This window comes from Protopterus annectens, chromosome 3.part0, assembly GCF_019279795.1.
Source record: "Protopterus annectens isolate FY-2018-M chromosome 3.part0, PAN1.0, whole genome shotgun sequence".
Lineage (NCBI taxonomy): Eukaryota > Metazoa > Chordata > Ceratodontiformes > Protopteridae > Protopterus > Protopterus annectens.
In genome coordinates, this window is record NC_056731.1 from 1,713,494,848 (window position 1) to 1,713,518,155 (window position 23,308).

General features: G+C 38.4%; 1 protein-coding gene across 1 annotated transcript in view; it reads right to left on the minus strand.

The window, feature by feature from the left end:
• KIAA0319 (KIAA0319 ortholog) overlaps positions 1–23,308 on the minus strand; it is a 2,335,945-nt gene that overhangs the window by 144,147 nt on the left and 2,168,490 nt on the right. The window contains exon 18 of the mRNA XM_044065978.1: positions 12,788–12,878. Within this exon, the coding sequence (XP_043921913.1) occupies positions 12,788–12,878 (91 nt within the window). The remainder of the gene's footprint in view (positions 1–12,787; positions 12,879–23,308) is intronic.

The window sequence follows — 23,308 nt, forward strand, 5'->3', positions numbered from 1 at the left end:
TCTGGAGAAATGTCAGAAGAAATCAGTATACCCTGTTGGGTAGCCTGGTGACTAACTTGGGCTGGCTGTCCCAGTGGTACGGATGACTGAGGCTCAAGACAGAGAGATGAATGGGTTAGAGTGGACAGAGCTGAAGAAGATGGAGAAGTCTGAGTTCTAGGGATAGAGAAAGTTCTCTCCACTATCCTGAATGCCAAATGCCTCAGAGAGAAGGAAACTGATTGCTCCAAAAAAAACATGCTTATGGGTCATAAGCCCCCTCCTCCCCAAAGGCAGGGCACTTGAAGAGGGAGTTGAAGCTGAGCTGTCTAAGACCGTGGCTCCGAGGTTAAGAGCTGGCTCTAAAAGCTTCAGAATTGACCCCAACACATGGGACCTGGCACTGATACTACAGCTCCAAGTGCCACTGGAGCCGGTACACTCATAGATGCAACCGGGGTTGAAGATACCAATATCTTCACATCCAATGTGAATGATTCTAGAACCTTTGCTTTGCATATGATGACTCTGATACCAGAGGTTGGATAGGAGAAGGAGTTAACAAGGGGTGGGGGTTGTACTTATAAGGGTCTCTGGACCAGATAGAGTCAGAGCTGGGAGAACCCCCATTTGTATGTGTGTCAACAGGAACTTCCTCATCATCTTGTCCATGTCAGCTTCAGTCAAGATTTTGGAAGAATGTGTCGAAGATGCTTTTGATGAAGGTCTCGAATGATGATGCCTCAGATACTGCTACAAGAAGGGGGAAGGTAGTCTAGAGGTAACTGGGTCCATGGACAAGAGTGATCATCAGATCCAAAGTCTTAGAAAGTTTCAAAGGAGGTTCGGAAACCAGACCCGAATAAGTGGTTGGTTCTGGGGAACATTTCCTAGAATCCTTTTTCTCTGTTTTTTAGGGGTTTGAGCCCCAGGTGATGCTGATGTCGATGCAGATTTAGAGGGTAGTAAACCTCTATTAAATTTGTTTTTTCTATCTTTAAGGGCCCTAGGGTTAAAGGCCTTACATAAATCACAACTGATGTCAAGATGTGATGGGCCTAGGCAATGTACACATTTGTAATGCACATCTGACATGGGAATCTTGTGGCCACAAGCAATACATTTCTTGAAACCTAAGGGTTTTTCAGATATTATTCCAAGGTGAAATGAAAAAAGGAAGAAAAGTTGTTGTTTTTTTTAAGGAAGGAGGAAAGAGATAAAAATATAAATATAAAAATATATATCAACAATGGTAACTATAGAAGTATGAAAAGCACAAAAAATACCAGAAGTAGTACTCAAGAGTAGACAAGTACTTAAGAAATTTGACTGGGAAAAGGAAAAAGTGCAATAAGAACTATAAAGGTTATAGAAATGAAATATTATAAAGATATATTAACAGAAACATACTCACAGTAACCAAAGCACTAGAAATTTGACAGCAAAACAGCGACCACATCCATAAGCTAAAGCAGCAAATGAGATGTGAGGTATATTAGAGACTAGGGCATCACGGGAAAGGGAGGAGCTCAAGAGTATTCAGTGATTCATGAGCTTGTAGAAGCGACCAAATTGGATCTGAAAATTGGATCTGAACCCAAGCATTGCGGAATGAATGAAAATTGATAATATCAGATCATTTATTTGATATGTATGTGCTTTGTTGCATCAGAAGTACCCCATTCACCTTTCACTTGAACTCCCCTGGACACTGTTCCCAAGCAAAATGTGACATGTCCATCTGGACTGACTGAACTGGGGTCTGGAAGGACAGTTGTAGGCTTGGATAGAGACAGACATCTGATCCTTCCACAACTGTATCTCTAATTTCACAAAATACAGCACTGGTAACTGGAACTCCAAGGGAAGCAGTTGCTGAGTCAAACAATTTTTTAAGTACCATTGATTATTTCTCATGTGAAGTCTGGCCAGTGGTGTCATGAGGATTACTGATGCTACGAGGCCTAGAATTTTGAGAAACTCTCTTGCAAAGACAGCTTCTTGAAGAGAGAAATCTCTGAAAATTTTCTGAACAGCCAGAACTTTGTCTTCTGGTAGAAAGGTCATACTATTTTTTGTGTCTGTCATACATCCCAGGAATTCTTTGTGAGGGTGTGAGACAGGGCATTTGTAGGTTCAACTTGAAGTTGAGAGCAATTGGAATGTGATGATAAGCTCTAACGTCACCATGAAACAGTGATCTGGAAGAAGGGGTAAGACTGCCTATAGGGTGAGCATTTTGAATTCGGATACTTTCAGAAAGGTATTTAGGTTCAAGAAATCTAACACTGCTATCCACAATAGCTCCTTTTTGGGTAAAAAAAGATTCTAAAGATAAATCTTTTTCCTTTTTGTGGTGCAGTGACTGTTTCTACAATCACTGCTTGCAACTTGTGAAGGAGCACCAGAAAGAACAGATGTGTCTGGTCTCTTGGGTGTGGGGAGATTTTCCCTGAAGGGAGAAAGATTTTCTGTTCACTGCTAAGAGTATCCTCACTGAATTATTCCCAGCACCCACTTGTCTGAGACTATATTTGGTCAGGCTGTTGGGTTGAGCTAAAGCCTGGGAAAGGGAAAGGGAAAGGTGGGAAGGAGGGGTAGGAGGAAGGGACTAGATCCCCTGACTCTTGGCATAGTCATTCTTCAGCAATAATCTTTTTTTTTTTTTTTTTTTTTGGAAAAGGAACCCATTTTATTTCATTTGGAAGAATTATCCTCCTGTCATTTCCTTTTGGTACCTTAGGCTAGGATATTTGTTTGTTCTGCCCTTTGAAGCTGGATGCCTTGTTAGGAGAGTACCTAGGAATATGAAACATTTAAGACAATCCATGTGTCAGTATATACCTTCATCATCTATTGTTTCAGAATCTGGGTAGAAGTAGGACCAAACACAAATGCAGAACTTAAAAAATGAGCATTTAAAATCTCCTTTTTATATCCTCAGAAAAATTCTGGTTATCTAATGCCTCATAACCTTTTTAGGAACTGGCGCATTAGCCAAAGACATTTTACATGCAATTTTATAGACATCTTCTAAGATCGGTAACAGAGGTGGAACAGCCAAAACATTTGGAATCTCATCCTGAATTAAGATCACAAACTCTGACAGTCTCTGGAGTCGCTCCAGATTGCTTCCAGTCAAATACATCTCTAAACCTAGCTATCAGGTTTGGAAAGGTGAGCACATGCTTGGGTTTTTGAACCTGTTCACCTTCCAAAGAATCAGACTGGATGGACTCAGAGTATTCACTACTCTCTGCATCAGAGTGCCCATAAAAGTCTGTGGCACTAGAGTGATCTTTAGAGAAGGTAGCCCCATAGTTATTTTGAATATAATCAGTTTCCATGATTAGGGGACTGTAAACCACTCTTAGCTAAGGAGACAACATCAGCCCTATACATGGTAATAATCTGATTGTCTGTCATGTGGTGAAGTTTCTGTTTCTTCTTACCATGAACCACAGTGGCGGACAAAATATCTGGGGACAGAGTATTACAGTAGACACCCACTTATCCGGTCTTGCTGGGACCAGACCTTAGGCTGGATAAATGAATGGCTGGTTAATCAGAAAATGCTTACAAAATAGCATTTATAGGTTATAAATCAGCTGGAATAACATAGTTTGTATTAGTATGAATTTTTCTAATGAATATGAAGTCAAAAACTCAAATGTCTGTCATTATTTCGCCCAGAGGAGGCAGATGTGTTGTTCTTCTCCGTTGTCTTTTTGCTATGGCTATAGCAGAAATTTGATGGATGGTTAAACAGGAGGCTGGTTAAAGAGAGGCCAGATAAGAAGGAGTCTACTGTATGTCTGGAAAGGGGTCTCTTACTTCAGACCTCTCCTGAACCTAAAGGGTTTGGTTTTCCTGTACCTAAACCAGGTATTAGGACAACCATGGAGGATGTGTCTGACCACCGTACCATACAAGGCTGCAGGCTCACACCAGAGGGTGATGGGGAAAAAAAGTTAACGGCCTGGAGGCCAGCTTAAGGCAACAACAGATCCACAAACAGTAGGCTGAGACATGTTTTTGTAGACTTTTTACCTTTTTAAGTGCAAATGGATTTGATGGTGGGGGGCAGCCATATCAGGATCCATCAAATCAGGGAAAAAACACCACCCAGAATAATACACTTAACACTGTTAAGAACTGACTAATGGCAGCAATAATGGGAAATATAAAATATGTTCCCACACAGCAAATAAAGCTAAACTGTATAAAATATATCAGTAACAGTTCACATTATGCTAACCCTTGTTCTATATTCTATTGTAAATAACATCACACATAGCCACAATACCAAGTAAAATTCACTTGTCCAAATAATAATAAAAAAAATCAAAGCTATACCCATAAATCAAATAGAAACATTTTAAAAACAGCATAATTAAGCATTTACTTAGGGATTCCCTTGACAGAAATGAAAAAAAAAATCTCCACAGTAAATGCAAATAAAGTAATTAGCTGTAAAATCACAATTTAATGATAAAAGCAGTTATAGCAGTGATAAATCATAAGCAAATATTGTAAAAATGAAGAAAAAATGTGAAAAAAGTAATATTTTCCTGTCAGAACTTCAAAATGAAGCAGATAAACAGAAACTAAGGGTATTTTGGCCTACATTTATGAGGCAGTCCCTAGTGACATTACATAACTTTAATTGCCCAGTACAAGATAAAAAAATACACTTTAGAAAAGCCCCAACACTGCATAAAAGCAATACTAACTATGCAAATAACATAATAACTTAGAATTCCCAAAGGAATTAACAACAGTAGTAAATGATAAGAATATTACAATAAAAGTTAACACACATAAATATATATACACACATATATAAATATATTGTAATCCATCAATGCAAGCTGCTGAGGAGATTCAACTGAGTGAGTCCTACAGTTGGCAGTAAAAGACTGAATAACTGACTTTCTGTGACAGAGGTTAAGCTTCCCCTGATGGGAGATGCTTAGCCAATCCCCTATCACAGAGAGTCAGAGGAGGGGATTCTGAGCTCTAGAAAGCTGCCAGTGTAGATTTCTGCAGTCAAAGAACTCCCATATACCACTGAGGCAGTGTGAATGCTGAACATCAATTGGTTCATCCTAGATGTGGTTTAAGAAAAAGAAAATTCTTCTAAGGGGCTATCAGAAGAAATTCACTCCTCAGAATCTGAATAAGTCACCCAAGAAAAGAAAACAGAATTTGTTCCCTCAAAATTATTTCCTTGATCAATGTTGTAAGAATCTTCAGAAATTTAATTCATTTTTCCCTTACTAATAAAATTAGGAAGAGTGGGGTCAACATCCTTAACTAAGCCTTAAGCTAAGCACAACAAAACATTCCTGTCTAAAGTAACCGAGGCAAGGGGAAGATAAATGTTTGACATTTTGCTGTTTTTGAGAGGAATTTCCATAGAAGCAGATCGACCCCTGCCAGGCACATCATCACTGGGTGACAGGAATCCCAGTTCGGCTAGACAGAGAAGCATTCTCCACTCCTTCACAAAGACTGACAAGAGTGGTTTACCCATGCCGACCAAGGACATTCCACCAGCCACACAGGAAGTATCTAACCTCTGATCCATGGTGGCTGAAGGGTCTACACCAGAGGAAACCAAGACAGACAATGAATGGTCTGAGGAACCAGAAATGGCCACAACAGAGCCACTCTTCTGTGTCTAAGGCAAATTCATAGCCTGCTGAAGGGGCAAAGGCTGCCTGGTAATTTTGTTCTTTTTGTGGCTGGAGGAAGGAAGAACTGAGAAACTGGTAAGTTGTTCCATGGTAAAGCCAAAAATGAAGGCTGAAGCTTGGGTAACACTGATAGCAACAGTTGGTAAAAGATGTAAGTATTAAAAAATACAGTTTTCAGCTTAGAAAATCACAATGAAAAGCACAACCTGCACTTACCCAGCCTCTAAAAATCATTTATTAAAAGTTTCTCCACAAAAAAAAAAAATCAAAAACAAAAATAAGGCATATGTTTTACAATTTTCCACAAAACAGTAAAAAAAAGCTCTTGAGTTTAAACTGACTGAAATGTTATATGACAGTCCCATAAAGATCAAGCTCTTTGAAAAAAAATAGCTTTCATTAATAACATTAAAATGTGGAAGTCACCCCCCCAGGGAACTCATCTACCCATCAACTTAGAAACACTAGCTGACCGTTGATTTTCAGAAGTCCACAAGAGGATCATTCCTTGGCAGCAGGAAAGTTCTGAAGGGCTTGGCATACAAGTCATTGGTTTTCTACAGTTCTACTGGAGCTGCCAATGGTCTGAAAGCATGGATGTTGCCCTTAAGCTCTGGGAGATGGCCAGCTGTGACATCCTGTGCAGGACTCAACTCATATAGTTAAGGATACTGCAACAGTGATCACAGTGATCAGGTTACTCAAGCTTAAGTCACAACTGATCAAGCATAATATCTCAAGGTGGAAGTTACTCATGTTCCATTGCCTGCTTTTCAATGGAATAAGATGATAACTACAGACCCCCACATGGTGTATGAAAGAAGGTTTGCCCCTTGCAAAAACAGTTTTTATCACTGTAACTTTAGCTTATGAAGTGACAAGCTCAAATACAAGATTATGAGAATGTATGTATTCAAGCTGTTTATTTACAAGTGGTTGTGGCAGACTTCGTGTGATGCAAGCTGTGATACATTGCTGAAACATAAAATATCCAACATTGAAAGGGAGTTGCTCAGAATGGAAGGCATTCGTGTGTGTGTGTGTGTGTGTGTGTGTGTGTGTGTGTGTGTGTATCTTCAAGTGAAGATAACATGAATCATGCCACACTGTGCAGGCACATACTACAACTTGTAGCCATAGCCGTAGTACGAATGGCTACCTGAAAGACCAGTGGAACAGCCACTTTCTTAGGGACTGGCATTTGGTCAGATGAGATACCTAGCTGAGAACTCTGAGCCCCAAAATGACAGTGGAAGATACCTTCTTACCACACATGCCCCAAGTGCTAGACTTCCTGTCAGTCAATAATAGGAACCAGAATGCGGTTTCTGGATATACTGGTGGCTCACTAAGATACTTAGAAGTCAGCCTTGGTATACTTTAATAATAAATCATGCCAGTTGACTGGTAGATGACACCTAGTACTGGCTTTCCTGGAGCCAAAGGAACACAGTGAGACTGCCTCCAGGTTGCCATGACAGTAGCCTCAGAGGTTGACTCCAGTCGATGACCAAGGTATTGATGGCTCTGCACCCTAGGAGGAATCAAAGGAAGGGGAGGGACATTAATTCAAAACAGGCAAGACCTTATGAGATGCGAGGACTCCACAAATGACAGGTAATCGAAGAGTGGCTATAGGATCTAGTTTTCCTGAGGAACTTGTCAGTCTCAACAAGGACCTCAAAGCAAACTAATGCAGACTAAAGAAAAAGAAGCTTCATGTCCACTAACAGCACCATTGGAAGACTGTACAAGGGGTAATGTGAGCAGAAATCCATAACCAGAGCAGCCCATAGCCATATGTGACTGTGCATGCCAGAGGTTGCATGCAGAGGGTGGCCTGCATTGCATTAGACACTGGCACCATACAGAAGTTTCCAAGGGTAAAGTCCCATACCTGCAACTCAAGCTCCCATCAACAATCAAACTAATGCCTGATTTGTCATGCCTGGAACATGGTCTCCTGGTACAGGATCATTTAGTGATTCTTTTTCAACAAGGACTAGCCAATTCTGCTGAGCATGGAAGGATCTCAGAGATGATGTCTCAGCTGAGTACTCCTGATTCATGATATGATATCTAAAGGAGTTACTGTCTAAGATCTGACTGGATGGATGTAAGACAGGGCTGATAAACTGCAGGGTACTGTAGGATGCACCCTCAAATCTGCTGTATTAATGAATATAAATTTGAATTTGAAGCTTTTGACAGGTTTTCTTGTGGAAGTATTTTGATTGCCTCTAATTTCTCTCTTATTTTTTTCTTCTAACTGAAAATTCTGGGCTTCCTGCATAATACTAACAATACATAATTTCTTTCCTATCCTCAATAGTCCACTCTATCATCTTCATGGCTCTTGTTTGGCCTGTCAGCTTTTGTGTTTTTTTGTGGACTACTACTTCCTTCTACAATAGGGTCACCATCCTTCATCTGAGCCTGGCCTAACCCCATTGTAGAATATTTTTGTGTCTTGAGGATTCTACACTGTCATTGTTTTCCATTCTGGGCACCAGTACCCCTACCTTGACTGGGCACTTTTTTACCCTGAGACTTGTGCACTCAGCTGTCTTTTTTTACCTGCTTTTGTCCATGATATATGATATATAAAATACAGTCAATATATCAGTGTTCTCTTGGTGAGATTTTGGAAAAACAGGGAACAGCTCATGAAGGCACTCACAAGACTTCAGGATGAATTCAATTCCAGCAATATTACTTCATAGGTTCATAGGTTAATACTAGGCTATCTGCCCTAGGGCATTTATAAGCCTAGCCAGAGTGTGTTTGGCTTTCGCCACCCTTTTAGATTAGTTGACTGTGCCTCTGTATAGTAGGTCACAGAAGGTAGCCCTTTTAAGGTTAGTTTACTGTACCTCTGTCAAGCAGGGACACAGAAGATATCCCAGGAGTAAACTTACGATCTCCCATCCATTCGTCAAGATTTTCATCTACTTCTGGTTTGATTTCCATTCCCACTTGACACCACTTGCTTCTGCTAAACTAAGCAGGAAAGTTATCTTAGACTTGTTCTCCTCTTCTCCTCATGTTTTAAAACTTCCTCTATGTTTGGATCCTGTGAGGTCAGCAGATATGTATGCAGTCCTATGATTGCAGATTTATACATGTAATCAGTTTCACGGAGGACCATGTCTCCTTCAGAACAGGAAATATATAATCGTGGTATACACTGATTTTTATAAATCATTTTATAAACATTTTTCTTGTCTTCCTGTCCAACTGATCCAATACCTTTTGGAGCAGTCAATCACCCCAAAACTGTGAGTTAGGACACAAAGAGCAAATTGGTTTATAGCTTAAACTTTGTTACTAGATGTCAGAGCTGTGTTCAGTATTAATTTTAGTCTTCTAAAATATTCCTTACCAAGTTTTATTCACATTTGTTCATGTTTTCTTGTTGATCCTTCAATAATTTCCCAAATATTTATAAACTTCATCTTGCTCAAGTTATTTTATATCACCTGCCTGTCCTAGACTGAAATCTTCTTGGTGCTGCAGCTCATGACCAAACGACATTCTTACATCATCTGAGAATGTTTTGACCACTTGCAGTTGTGCTTTCAGTTCCTCATCTGATGAACTATACAGTTTTAAATAATTCACAAAAAGAAGATGAGAAATCTTTACACTGTTGTTTTCTGGGAGCCAAATTGTAGCCATCACCTAATCTATCAAGTCGACAGCTTAATGGTTAAGGACAAGACAAAAGAACAGCAGTGACAAAGAGTCACCCTGGAATATCTCCCTTTGAATTTTTCTCTCTGGGATAATAATTTGTCCTTTATCATGGCTTAGCTGTAAAGTGGTTTGCCACTGTTTCATGGTCACTGTAATGCAACCTATCAATGCAGGGTGTATCTCATACATTTGCAAGCACTCTTTTATCCATAAATGACAAATATTGTCAAATGCTTTTCTGTCTATCCATGCCATACTTCGATTCTTTCCCTTTTCACAATTCTCCATTATGACTTTATTTATAGCAAATGATCCATTGTTCCATATGATTTCCTTTTGTTACTCTTTTGTTCTATTGCCATGACTGAGGTTTTTTTCAAAATGACAATAAACTACTTAATATAGCTATATATCCTTCAGATAATCAGCCTTGACTTTCCCAGCAGTCCTCCATGATGCCTCATTCTACCACCTAATGCAAGATGTAAACAGATTTCAACAATAACCAAAAACTTAAACAAATAAGGCATGACAAGGTAGAACCTTTTACTTGGGAAGGCAATGATTGAGCTCTGGACTGTGCAAGCGGCAAAAAAGAACTGGCAGGTGCAAAGGATGAGCACACTTACGAAGTTGATGAGTGACATGATGTGTATCAACATGGCTTTGTGTTCTTTCTTTTTGCAGGATCTTCTGAAAAATATGCCAAATGTTAACTGGCAGAAATGATGAACCCAGCCACAGTACCATAAAGAACAGTCCTCAGTCATAGATTTGGGATTCCAGGGGATACTTCAATAAGCCAGATTGAATCAGCTTGTACTTTCAGGAGTATTTTGGGGGCAAGTTGCATTGGTAACACAAGTAAAGATTGCAAGGATAACTTTTCATACCTTAAGTTGAAGATTTTGGGGGGGAAGAGATACCTATTTACTCCAAGGCAGATTATCTAACCTTCTTCCAGGTTACTAGAATTTTGGTATAGTTCTAAAGTGCGGTGCAATAACATAACTCATAATATAGCAAAATAAGTACATGCCTCTTTAAGAGATGCTAGAGAAATAGCTGGGCAAGTCTTACATGAGATAAAAGGGCACACACCAACTGTGTGAAAGGACAGTCATCAGAGAGACATCAGAAGATGGTGAGAAAGGTTCTGAAGTTGCCTGTTGGAGTTACAGGAAGAGAAGAGTCAGACAGTATGGAATGACAAAAAGAGGAGCTTAGAGGCCAACCCTGTAAGACACTAGGAACAGCCTGGGATAGAGTTGTTTGTATATTTTAAAGCAGACTGAAATAGACCCAGAGAGATAATTAGATAAACACAAAACCCCCAATATAAAGAGTTTATTGTTTTATCAGTGAAAGGCATCTGTGAAATGCATATAAGAAATGTAATTGTTTTAGGACTATAGGAAATCTACAGATGTACTAAGAAACAGCCCTGTGTATTATGCACTGGAATAAGCTATAATCCAAAGTAATACATGAAACTGAGAGAAGGTAGCGGGTTTCTAGAGGGTGATAGAAAGTGGAAAATATGTACATTCTTACATTTGCCATGCCACTACTTTCTATTTATAGAGCTCATACAATGCATACAACCCTCCCACTTCATTCCTTGTTTCTTACAATCCTAGATAGTCAGAACAGAGTTTGTACATTCTAAAGCCACACACAGGATGGATAGGCAAGGAGATATGTAGGCACATATAAGGTCCTCAGTCTAAAAACTAGTTTATAAGCACTGATCCAACCTAGTACTAATAGATGAACTGCCTGTGTGTGCAGTTTTACACTATAAGGTCATCACAGAGCGGCATGTAGTTAAGTTCTGGGAGGATCTGAATAGCATTATTCATACATGTTCAAAATTACTCTTGATTAGCCTGTGGGTATTATATGGCATGGTAACCAGTGGGGTATTTAAAACTTGAAGTTTGTGCTACTATGGATTTTAAATCAGCTAGTGACATGAACTCAATTAACATCAGCTTTAGACATACAATGTATGGCCCCAGACTACCCAACAAAATCAATCTGAAAACATCAGAATTTCTGTATTAAGCCCTAAATAATTTCACCCAGATAGTATGACCCACTATCCCTTCTAGAATGACAGGGGCTCAATAGACAAAGTAAACAGGGGCAGTAGCATCCCATTCTTATGTTTTTTTCCTCTTTCCTGATTGAAGATGATTTTATGATTATTCTTACTAGAAGCTAACTACAAAAGCTTTAAACTGCTTGAATGTCTTTAGTGGGGGGAAACATTCTGAAATTTCACTTTCTATCAATGGACAATTTTTGTTAAAACTGGGCACAAAGTAAATCAGATATAGAAGCTCTGGGTGAAGTGGGGGAAAACTTCTCATACTCTAGATCCTCAAGGCTACACATCCTTTGGGATATTTGCCAAGTGTTGACAGTACTGTCCACTAATTAAGATGAATTCTGAAAATAGTATAATTACTGCTCTTTTACATATACTTTTACAGGATTACATAAAAAAGAGCATATTATTTATTTCTTAAAGAAGAGAAGATATAAGCATGGCAAATTCAAACAAATGGACAAGGAAAGAAAGCAAGAATCATTCTTTCAAGCTGTGAAGACCTACTCAGAATAGAAAGGCAAGATACAACTGCTGTAAAAATGGCATTGCTGTTGTCAAGAATTCTAGAAAAGGGAGTGCTAGGAGCAGAAGAAGCTCTAATGATACTTTTAATATGGAAATCATAAAGAAATTGGAATATCACAAGATTAATGGAGTTGACTAGTATATGAGGTGGGGAATACATGGGCAGTGGTCACTAATACAGAGCTCACCCCAAGGAAGGAATGGATGGCTACAAGTCCTTCTACCTTATTCTTTTTGGAGCATATTTATGTTTGTAAAACACAGCAAAACAGATGGCTGACAAGACTCAAACTAAAATGTACTTATTACTGAGAGATTACCCTCTTCTGCTGGTAGTATTCTTGAAGCATAGATTGTAGAACACATCTGAGACAATGTATTTGGCAGATAGATAATGAAAAGGTTGGTATGTTAATTGTTTTCCAGACCAGGTAAAGGTGTCAATCTCCAACAGGCAAAGTATGTCAAACAGCCTAGTTCTTTTCCCACATCACACTACATGCATAACAAACAAAGAATAGGTTGCAAGCAAAGCACCACAATCACAATATTTTAGAGGGGAGCATTTTGGGAAAGCAGACTATATTGCTATATATGGAAATATAGATAGGTGATATTGGGTGTCTTTGTGCATGCTTTGTAAGACTACCTCATGGTTAGCTATGACTGAAGCCAGAAATGCAAAAATAAATAAACAAATAAGCAAAGTAAAAATATATTTACTCAGAATCATCTACTATTGCAAAAAGAAGAAAAGTAAAAAGCAGTTTACCTTTTACAGCAACTGATGCATAACCACAGTATTCCAACAAGAATTAAAAGTGCAGTAAATGCCAATATGATAACGTACAGTACACTCCAGTCTGAAAAGAGGAACATATCATGATGTCAATACAGTGGGAATAAATAACACACATCTTTCTCATATATATATATATATATATATATATATATATATATATATATATATACACACACACACACACACACACACACACACACACACACACATGCTGAACAGAAGATATTACTACTGAGAGTTGTTTCACCCTCTTCATTCAAAATCAGAGAAGAATCTCAAAATCATGATGAACAATAGCTCCAAATCAGGTTCATGCTTTATCTGTCTGCATATTCATTTAGAAAATCATTAGAATAAGAGGAATTGGTGCATCTTCTGAAGAAAAAGACATATTCAACTATTAGTAGTGGTAATTAGTGATTTTAATCCTCCCAAGTTTGCTAAAAATTCACAAATTTTATGAAGGACAGAGTAAAACTTAAAGACAAAATCAAGGATGTCTTTGAAAATCATGAAGAATTGAGAGGTATACTTTTTAGGCTGGTACCTCACAAGTGCATGGGTGTACAACAGTATCTGTTCAATACATACTGTAGCGTGTGTTTTCCTAAGATGTGCCTACACATAAGAAAATGCATTTTGTATTTCATCAGTAACATAAACCTGCATTCACTGCACCTATACTGAAAAAAAGTTAGCATTTTTATTAGCCACAAATACACAGGACATATGTGAAAGCTTCCTTATTGAGAAGTTAAATACTTAAGCTGATACAGGGAACATTTATGGCATTCAGGAAACATTGCACGTCAGAAAAGTCCTGTTAAAATGTAAAATTCTGTTTTGAGGTTGCTACTCAAATGGCAACCCATACAGAGTTAATGAGTGGGTATAACACAAAAAAAAATGGAGAGAATCATGACTGGATGAACTTCTGATCAGTGGTAAAGCAAACACAGTGGCTTAACAGACTGCACAACCATCTGCTGACCAGTTTGTAAATTCACAGAACACATTTAACAATCTACTGCTAAACAGAACATAACACAAAGTAATGGCACGATTTATGTTTTGAAGCAGTTATACCTTAGAAGCATCTGTCACCACAACTGCAATTACATTTAAATCAGTTACACAACATTAATGAATGATATACTCACTGGGGAGCTAAGCAAGAGCAAAGGCCCACTAGTAGAAGCATGTAAAACTGATAGCATGCAATTAAACAGATGGCAAGAAGATGAGCACAGTGCCACACTGCAAGAAGGGAAAATAATGCAATAAAGAAAATAAACATTTTGCATATCTGTTTTCTGAAAAGGTGTTTCAAAGTAGTAGGTCTCATTAATGCAGTATCTCTCTTGTTGTACTATTCAAAAAACAGAAACCATAATAGGAAGCAACAACCTACAATATAAAAACCTCAGAGAATGGCAAAGTCAGATCTTGCTCTTCCTCTTTAGGCAGTCTCCACACTGTAGCATCTGAATTCAGAAGTGAGAAATTGTGAATTCTGTACTTGCATAGGCATTTGGCGATATCCAGCAGCCCCATATACATTACAATAATCTAATAGTGGTGTCAGTTAATTTACTGAATTAAATGTAGATAAGTTGCCTTACAGCTCTTACAAGTTAATGTCACTTATTGTCTTGGTATATGTATTTACTTTTAATAGGCTTTGATTTACTTTCGAACAGTGTAGTGTGCTCCTCCATGCAAAGTAAACAGCAGTGAAAGGATACTAATGCAGGCTGATTCCTCTGGAGGAATTATGTTAAAATATTTGTGTGTGTGTCACACACATACATTACATATGTTTTATATATATATATATATATATATATATATATATATATATATATATATGTGTGTGTGTGTGTGTGTGTATATATATATATATATATATACACACACACACACACACACACACACACACACACACACACACACACACACACACACATAAAACAAAGACTAAAAAGGTCACAAAGCTAAACCATTCAGGAAAAAAAAAACAAATTCATGAAAGACCCAACCAAGCTGCAGTCTTCACAGTGTGAGGCCTTAAACCTCATGCATGGTTACAGCTAGTGGGTTTTGGCTTTACTGGCCTGAATGAACCCATAAAGACTTAAAAAGTAAAATGTCATGCGACTTCCAAGAAGGCTACATACTGATCAAGAGCTTAACAGCAGCTCTGTCAGTGTGAAAACAAACTGAGAAACTGCAGCTGGATATATTGTCAAGTTGAATAAAATTCAGTTACTAGCTAGAGTCTGGATGCCTACAAAGAAGAAACTAAGAGAGCCTAAAGAAAACCAGCTAGAAAAGGTGAAGAGAAAGTGACTGGTAAAAATCCTGCAGTTGTTCAGTATAAAGCAGTTCAAGCTCCAGCTTTGATGCTTCCAATAATACAGAGGAAAAAAATAAGTCAAATGTGCTGATTAAAATAAATGAAACTTTGAAGAAGTATATCCATTCAAATAACAAAAGGCTGGAAAAATGGGAGAAGTTTTACATGGATATTCAGATAAGCTGATAAAACTGCAAAAATCAGAGGTTGAAATGAAGAAAAGGGTGACTGAATATAAGACTACTCATGAAGAGACATTTCAAAAAATTGTAGAATTAGAGGACAGAGCACATATGGAAAAATCTGAGATTTTCTAGTCTGGTTGGAAAATCTGAGATTTTCTGATATATACCAGAGAAAGTAGAAGGAATAGACTGTATTAATTTTATGAAGGTACAAATAAGCAATTGCACTGGTATTCCATAGCAGGGACTGTTAATTTAAAGGGCACGCAGTGTGTACGCTCTAAATACCATCATGAGAAATCAGCCAAATCCTTTATTAGTAAAGATGCAAACCAACTAGGAGAATGAGTTGATCCTGACAAAACTGTGGCAAAATGACAAAGTATTAAAAGATGGAGATAGTATAGTGTTTGTAGAAAATGATTATTCAATGTACACCAGGCAGAAGAGAAACTATTTTTTTCCAGTAATCAGGGAATGATGAGAAGGGGTGAGATTCAAGCTGCTGTTTCCAGCTATCTTCAGAATATTTTTTTTTACTGGAGGATCAAAGTCGTTTTTGATGCAGAACAGACTAAGGATGAAATGTAAAAATGTATCCAACAACAAATGAGCTATGAGGCACAAGGGGACTCTGTGCCTCATTATTCTGATAATGAAGTACATCAAGAGACTTTGGCAGTGAAATAGTTTCCAATGTTCCAAAGGAAAATGCTTGAGAGAAAAGCCCACGACTTGACCAGTAGAATCAGGAGTACCATAGAATTGAACTGGAATCTGAATAAATGTGAAACTGCAAAGCATCAATCACATTCATGAAATGCGGCTGTAGAAGAAAGGAAAGAGAGGACTTTTGTTGACTTTGTTAAACTTATGAGGAACTGAAAACCATTTGTCTCACTTCATGCCATTAGTGTTTGGGAGGACTCTGAAGAGGAGGGAGGAAGAAGGAAAAAGGCAACTGTATGTAAACCAATTTATTTTCTTAACAGTACTTCTATGAAACTCTTCACTATATAAATTGCATATTTTACAGTAAGTATTTTTAGTTGTTCTTGTATGTGATAACGTTGCTAAAGTAACCAGATGCCTGTTTTCTTCCTCTTCTCTTTCTTTCTTCCTTCTTTCTTGGAATTAAGAAATGTTGGCATTATACAGCAAAAAGAGAAGAAAAGATAGGGAAAAAAACATGTTTACATTAATAGGCTGTAATCTTAGATTGCTGATGTGGGGGATTGGGTGTAAAAGTACACAGATACTAATATATGTAGAGCTAATAAGTTTTCTCTTATTTTGCATAGATGAATGTCTAGAGTAAGACCCTTGGCTTAATTTAATAATAAATAAATTAATAATACATTTTAAGTGGAAACAAGTAAATATGAAAACACCAAATATAATGAAATGTTTTCCTTTAGCAATAAAGGTTTCAGCTTGTCTTTTAGGTTGCAACAGAGAAATACATTTGTTCTCTTACTTTTCCATGGAGGCAAGCTGATAATAAGGCAATAAAAGACAGTACATTGGTTTCTTCAAGGCTAAAACTTAATAATTTCTGAAAATATGCAATTATCTTTCACATCGGGAATAATGATGAAAAAAAAGAACAGACACCAATTAGTGTAAGTAGAAGCACAGGCAATAACACGCATCTTAACATGGCTTGCCTATGTTAGCAGCTATGCACAAATGTTGCTATTAGAGGGTTAGACATCATTATTTGGAGATGGACATAGTTATGCTTGCTTGCATTAAGTTTACAGATTATAGGGGTGTGTGTGTTTAGGTTTGAGAGTATTTATTAAAACAAAAACTCTTGTAAAATGTGACATAGGTTCCAATGTTGATGATGAGAAAAACATATAAAGGATTAACATGACTTAATTAATTAATTAATTAATTAATTAATTAATGGGTTAATGTGTCACAAAGCTGGAAATAGACATCTGAAAAAGCTGTTATGTGGGAATAATGACTTTTTTATCATAATGGTGACACTTTCCATATTATCTTGGAATGTGAATGGTCTCACAGATACAGACGAAAAGGAATGGATACTTAATTATAATAAAAAATGCACAGTGCAAATAGCAACATTTGGTAAGAAATCATCATGTGAATTTGATAAAAAATGGGTTTCAGGATGGCTATTCTGCAAAATATCAGGGAGAAAGGAAAATAAGAGTACTTATAATTAATTGCTAGATGAGCTCCAGTACTGATAGAGAATGAAAAAAAAGAAGATAAGAGTGGCGGATTTGTAGTAGTAAGGAGCTACTAGCAAGGGATGAGGATTACACTGGCATGTATTTATATTCCACCTAAAACTGCTTTTTTGGAGCTTAAAATATTGTGAGAAATAATCAGCTTTCAGCAGGGAATATTACTTACAGGTGGGGACTGGAATTTGATTTGCAGCATTGAGGATGCATCCTGGAACTTAGAAGAAAAAATATAACAAAACAGGGTAGATTTCTGAAGAAAGTTATGAAAATATTTGGTATGAAAGACATGAATGCAGTAATAGGAACTCTGACAATTTACATATTATTCTCCAAGGTACAATAACTGGCCTAGACTTGACAGAAATTATATTTCACAGGAACATGTCCATTTAACATAGAAGTCTGATACACATCCAATATCTATTTCAGTTCATGCACCAATAATTTCTAAGACAAAAATGCAGGTGAATGAAGTAAAGATGACACACTGGCACTTCCCCACCTACCTGTTAAAAAGAGAGGAATTTACAGAATGGATAGTGGAAATTATCTGGGATTTTTAGGGAAGATATAAGTACTCCAGAAATTATAGCTAGTGATTGGGGTAAAATGAAAGTGGAGTTTAAAAATGGGGTAGAATAAAAGAAAAATAGATCTGTTTAAGAAGTAATAAGAAATATTTAGAAGAGCTGACAAAGATTAAAGTATTACAAAATAAGGGTGATCTCACAGAACAAGAGGAGGGACAATTGCAGCATGCTAAAGAGAAAATAAAGGAGTACTTGGGTAATATGCATGAGTTTTGAAGGATAGCTAAGCAACTGTTTTGATAATAACTCTAGAGCACAAAAAGTTTTGGCACAATGACTTAGGCAACAGGAAGGGCTGTTGCCAAACTTAAGGAGCCTACAACAAGAAAAATAACTAGAGATCCTGTAGAGGTATTAGAGATATTTTGGAAATGTTATGGTAATTTGTATAAAGCAGAGAAGTGGGGAAATCAAGAAAAACCACAAATGGAAATAGGTATGGAAAGCTTAAATATGCCAAGTTTAGAGGTAGATGAGGCTCAACAATTAACAGTTAAGAACAGAAGGAGATAACATAAAAATGGTGATGCATAACCAGTTTGCAGGAAAGTCTCCAGGAATAGATGGTATTTAGGTGGAAGTTTGGAAGCTAGGGGGGAAGAAAGTGATAACAATTGGGAAGTTTTTTAACAGCATTTTAAAAGGAAGAAAGGCACCAACATCCTGGAAAAAAGCTGTGATGACTGTAATACTTAAAGATATAAAGACCCATCTGATAATACTTCATACAGGCCCATTTCAATTTTAAACTGTGATTATAAAATGTTTATGTCTATAATGGCTAAAAGAATGGCAAATGTGATGCCAAAATTGATAGCTATCGGACAATGTGGTTTTGTGGAGGGAAGGCAAACATTTGACAACATTAATAGAACAATGATTTTATTTGTTTATTTATTCAGTTATTTATTTGAGATCTGTTTACTGGGAAAGTCCAACTGGGCCTAAGAGAACCCTTTTTCAGTGGAAGCCCGGGGAGAAAGCTCCAAAATGAAAAAGAATGAATTACAAAACAATAATTGGACTCTTACAAATTCTGATTGTAGAGAAAAGAAGAAAAAACATACAACTTGACAATGGTGAAATAAAGATCTCTGACTGCAAATGCAGGATAATTCCAAGTATATTCTCCATATGAAGCATGTACAGTCTTATTTGGGAGATATTCTATAGGGTGAGGTAGGAAGTTAAGAAGAAAAGGGAGAAGGAATTGTAGAGTGTGCAATGGAGGAGAAAGAAGAATACAGATGTATAAGATTAAATCTAAGACTGGTAAGAGATTGATGTGTCCTTTAATAGACAGGTTGTCAGCCTGGGGTTGAGAAGGAGCAAATCCAGGATCTGGAGAGGTATTCCTTAAGTGAGAGTTTGAAGGCTGTGTGTATGTTGTTGGATCTTAAAGTAAGGTGAAAGGAGTTTCAGATTTTAGCTATGGAGCAAGAGTATAGACTTTGACCAGCAGACATCCTAGGATGGTGCTGATCTAAAAGTTGCTTGTTTTCTGACCTAATAGACCTGTTGGGTATGTAGGTATGGAAGATAGTATTGAGAGTTGGGCAGGTCATGGGTTTATGAATGATCTTATGAGCCATTTTAAGTTGTAGGAAGGTTAGATATTGTGGAAGCTCAAGCCAAATGAGAGAGCAGAGGGGTATATAGTGAAGTGGGCAGTATTTTGTATCAGTGGCAAATTTTGCAACTTTATTGTAGCAGGTTTCAAGCTTACTTTTTAGGCAGGTTTGTAAGAACAGGGGCACCATATAAGAGTGTAGGAAGAAGGTAGGCGGTGGCAAGAGTGCATTTCGTGGGTAAGTCTAGGAAATGTTTGTGCCGGTAGAAAATACCAAGTTTCTTGTGTATTTTCTTAATACTGTTTTGAATGTGTAGGTCAAATTTGAGGAGTTCATCAATGGTGACAGCAGTTTAGCACGGGGAACAAGTTTGATCATAGTGTTGTTCTTTGAGAGAATAGTAAAATGGCTTTTATTTAGGGACAGAGTTTTGGGGGTGAAAAGTAGTAATTTAGTTTTGGAGGGGTTAAGTAGTAGTTGATTATTAGTAAGCCGGCTTTCAATAGATGTGAAAGCAGCTTGGATGATTTTCTGAAGGATGGAGTTGAATGAGCAGATGAGTGTTGAGTCATCGGCATATTATATGAATGTATTCTGTTGGGAGGAGGCATGTAGGCCATTAGTAAACTTATTGAATAAGAAGAAGCCAAGGACAGAGCATTGGGGAACTCCAGTTGAGGTGTTCTGGAATGAGGAGAGGGGTCTAGTCATTTAATGGCCTGCTGTCTATTAGATAGGCAGCTAGCAAACCATCTGCTAGATGGAGGGGATACTCCAAAGTCATTTAGCTTTTGTATAAGAAGCTGATGTGGAACAGTGTCGAGGACCAGACAGGAGATAAGTTTGCCTAAGTCACATGCTTTGTTAACAGTGTCGGTGAAGGATAGAGCAGTGTTAGCACTGTAGCCTGGGCTAAAGCCATGTTGTGTAGGTCTAAGAAGTTGATTTTTAGTAGGTAGGGGAGTAGCTGAGAGTGGATACATGTTTCAAGGAGTTTAGAGATCGGTGATAGAAGAGCAATGGACTGGAAGTTAGACATTTGAATGGAGTTACCTCCTTTGTGAAGGAGTATCATAAAAGATTTTTTCCAAAGTGTTGGGACATAAGCTTCTAAGATAGATGATTGTCCAAAGGGAAGCAGGATATAAGAAAATATCACTGTTATTGGTGGGTCTTGATGCAGAGAATACATTCTCAAAGTAAGCTGGGATTTTATGTCCTGATACAATAATAAGGTTAATTAGAAGGATATATGACAGATCGGAGGCAAAAATCAAAGTGGGAGATGGCCTGCATCTGTCAACCCTGGGCTTCCAGATACTAGCCAAGGCTCTTGCCACACCTGCAGTGCCTTTTTATGGTGGTATTCCAAAGACCAAATTACCACCATAACAGCTACAAACAAATGCAATATGAGGGTCATGCTGCTCAACACTAGAAGTCTAAATCTCAAAATGCACTCACTCGAAGCACTCCTTAAAATGGAGAACATCGACATTTGTGCTGTAACAGAGACCTGGTTCAAGGCAGCAAAAAACACCGCTGCACTACCAGGCTATAACTCATTCTACACCTTTCAGCCCCAGAACTTGGACAGAAGCTCCAAAGGCGGTGGTGTTGCCATATTCATAAAGGATGCACACAGCTCTAAACTGGTAGACCAACATAATGCATCTGTGATACTTCAGGTGCAGCTAACATTGGTTAAGACACTGATTCAGGTCGTAGCCTGCTATAGGTCCCCAACCATGTCACAAGACTCTCACTCCACGTTCCAAAGCACCCTGGAGAATATTAGGGTCCAACATAACACTGTCATACTGGGCAACTTCAACTACCCCTCCATTAACTGGGAAAACTACTCATGTATCAATACACTTGCCCAACGTTTCCTGGAATTCATTAATTCCGATGCCCTGGACCAGCTCGTTCTTACCCCCACTAGAGGTAGCAAAATCCTTGACCTGGTCATTACTAACATGGGTGACCGTTGCTCTACACCAATAGTCAATTCCTCTCTAGTTAGATCTGACCACAAACTAATCACCTTGGAAATCCACATACCTGCCCCCACACACACACACAAAGGAACCCACCATGCAAAGCTTCTCCAAAGCTAACTTTGGGCTCCTAAAAACAGAGGTGAATAACTTTAAGGCACCCATGTAAATAAAGAATAGTTGCATGACCGCCGAGTCATACACCAATGCAATGTAAGAACACGTACAGAAATGCATCCATCTCGCCATAGCCAATCGAGCCAAGACGCTCTCCTCCAAAAAAAAGGAAGCCAATCTGGTGGTCCTCTGTCATAAACAAACTCTACAATAGTAGGAGGAAACTGATGCAGAATAAGGTAAAGTCCCAAGATTGGAAAAACTCCCTTATCAGTCTCAACAAAAAGTTGAGATCCCTCATCAAATCCTCCAAAGCTAGCTATGAAAACAGAATTGCAGCAGATAGTAAAGACAACCACAAGGCCTTCTATAGTTATGTAAAGACTCTCCATGGCAATACCCAGATTTGTTTTGAGCTACTGCGCAATGGTACCTCTTATACTGAGCCAACAGATATTGCCAATATACTGGCCGACAGATTCAGTGCCAACTTTAGCCCTCTCTCCTCTCCAAAAGGACCAATCACAATACCAGTAGATTGCCAGGCACCCAGTATTACTGCTGCACAGGTTAAAACAGCACTGTCCAAGGCCAAGATTACAACTTCTATGGGACCTGACAATAACCCTGGCTGTGTTCTACATGAACTGCAGAGTGAATTGGCACCTCACCTGTGTGCCCTGTTCAATCAAAGCCTCACCTCAGGCTTTGTCCCTACCAAATTGTGCACTGCTACAGTCATCCCTCTCCACAAAGGAGGAGTGACTACAGACCCTGGGAACTATCGCCCCATTAACCTGACGAGCCTGTTATGCAAAGCTATGGAATGCATCATCGTAGACCTAATAAACAAGGATATAGGGAATTTCCAAACTCTGGGTCCTAAACAGTTTGGTTGTGTGAAGGTTAGATCATGTCTGCTCAACTTGGTCGACTTCTTTGAGTCAGTCACCAGAGCTTTGGATGAAGGCAAGGTGGTTCATACAGCCTACCTTGATCTGGCCAAGGCCTTTGATACCATTCCCCACTCAGGAATCATAGAAAAACTCACTAAGCTAGGCATCAACCCCTATATCACTATGTGGGTTGCAAACTGGCTCACAGATAGAACTCACAGTGTGAAAGTAGCTGACTCGAAGTCGGACGGATTGCAGACCAGTCACGAGTGGAGTCCCACAGGGTTCAGTCCTGGGTCCTCTCCTGTTTGGTATCTACTTCTCTGAAGTCCAGGCCAACAAGAAGGGACTCTGGCTGACAAAGTTCACAGACAATTGCAAGTTGGGAGCTATTATTAACTCCCCAAGTGATGTTGACATCCTACAGAAAGGCCTCACTGAGACCAACGACTGATGTCAGAACCATGGCTATAAGCTCAATGCCAAAAAATGTGTCGTCATCCCCCTTGGGAAAAACCCAGTTCCCTTGAATTACCACATTGATGGTAGTC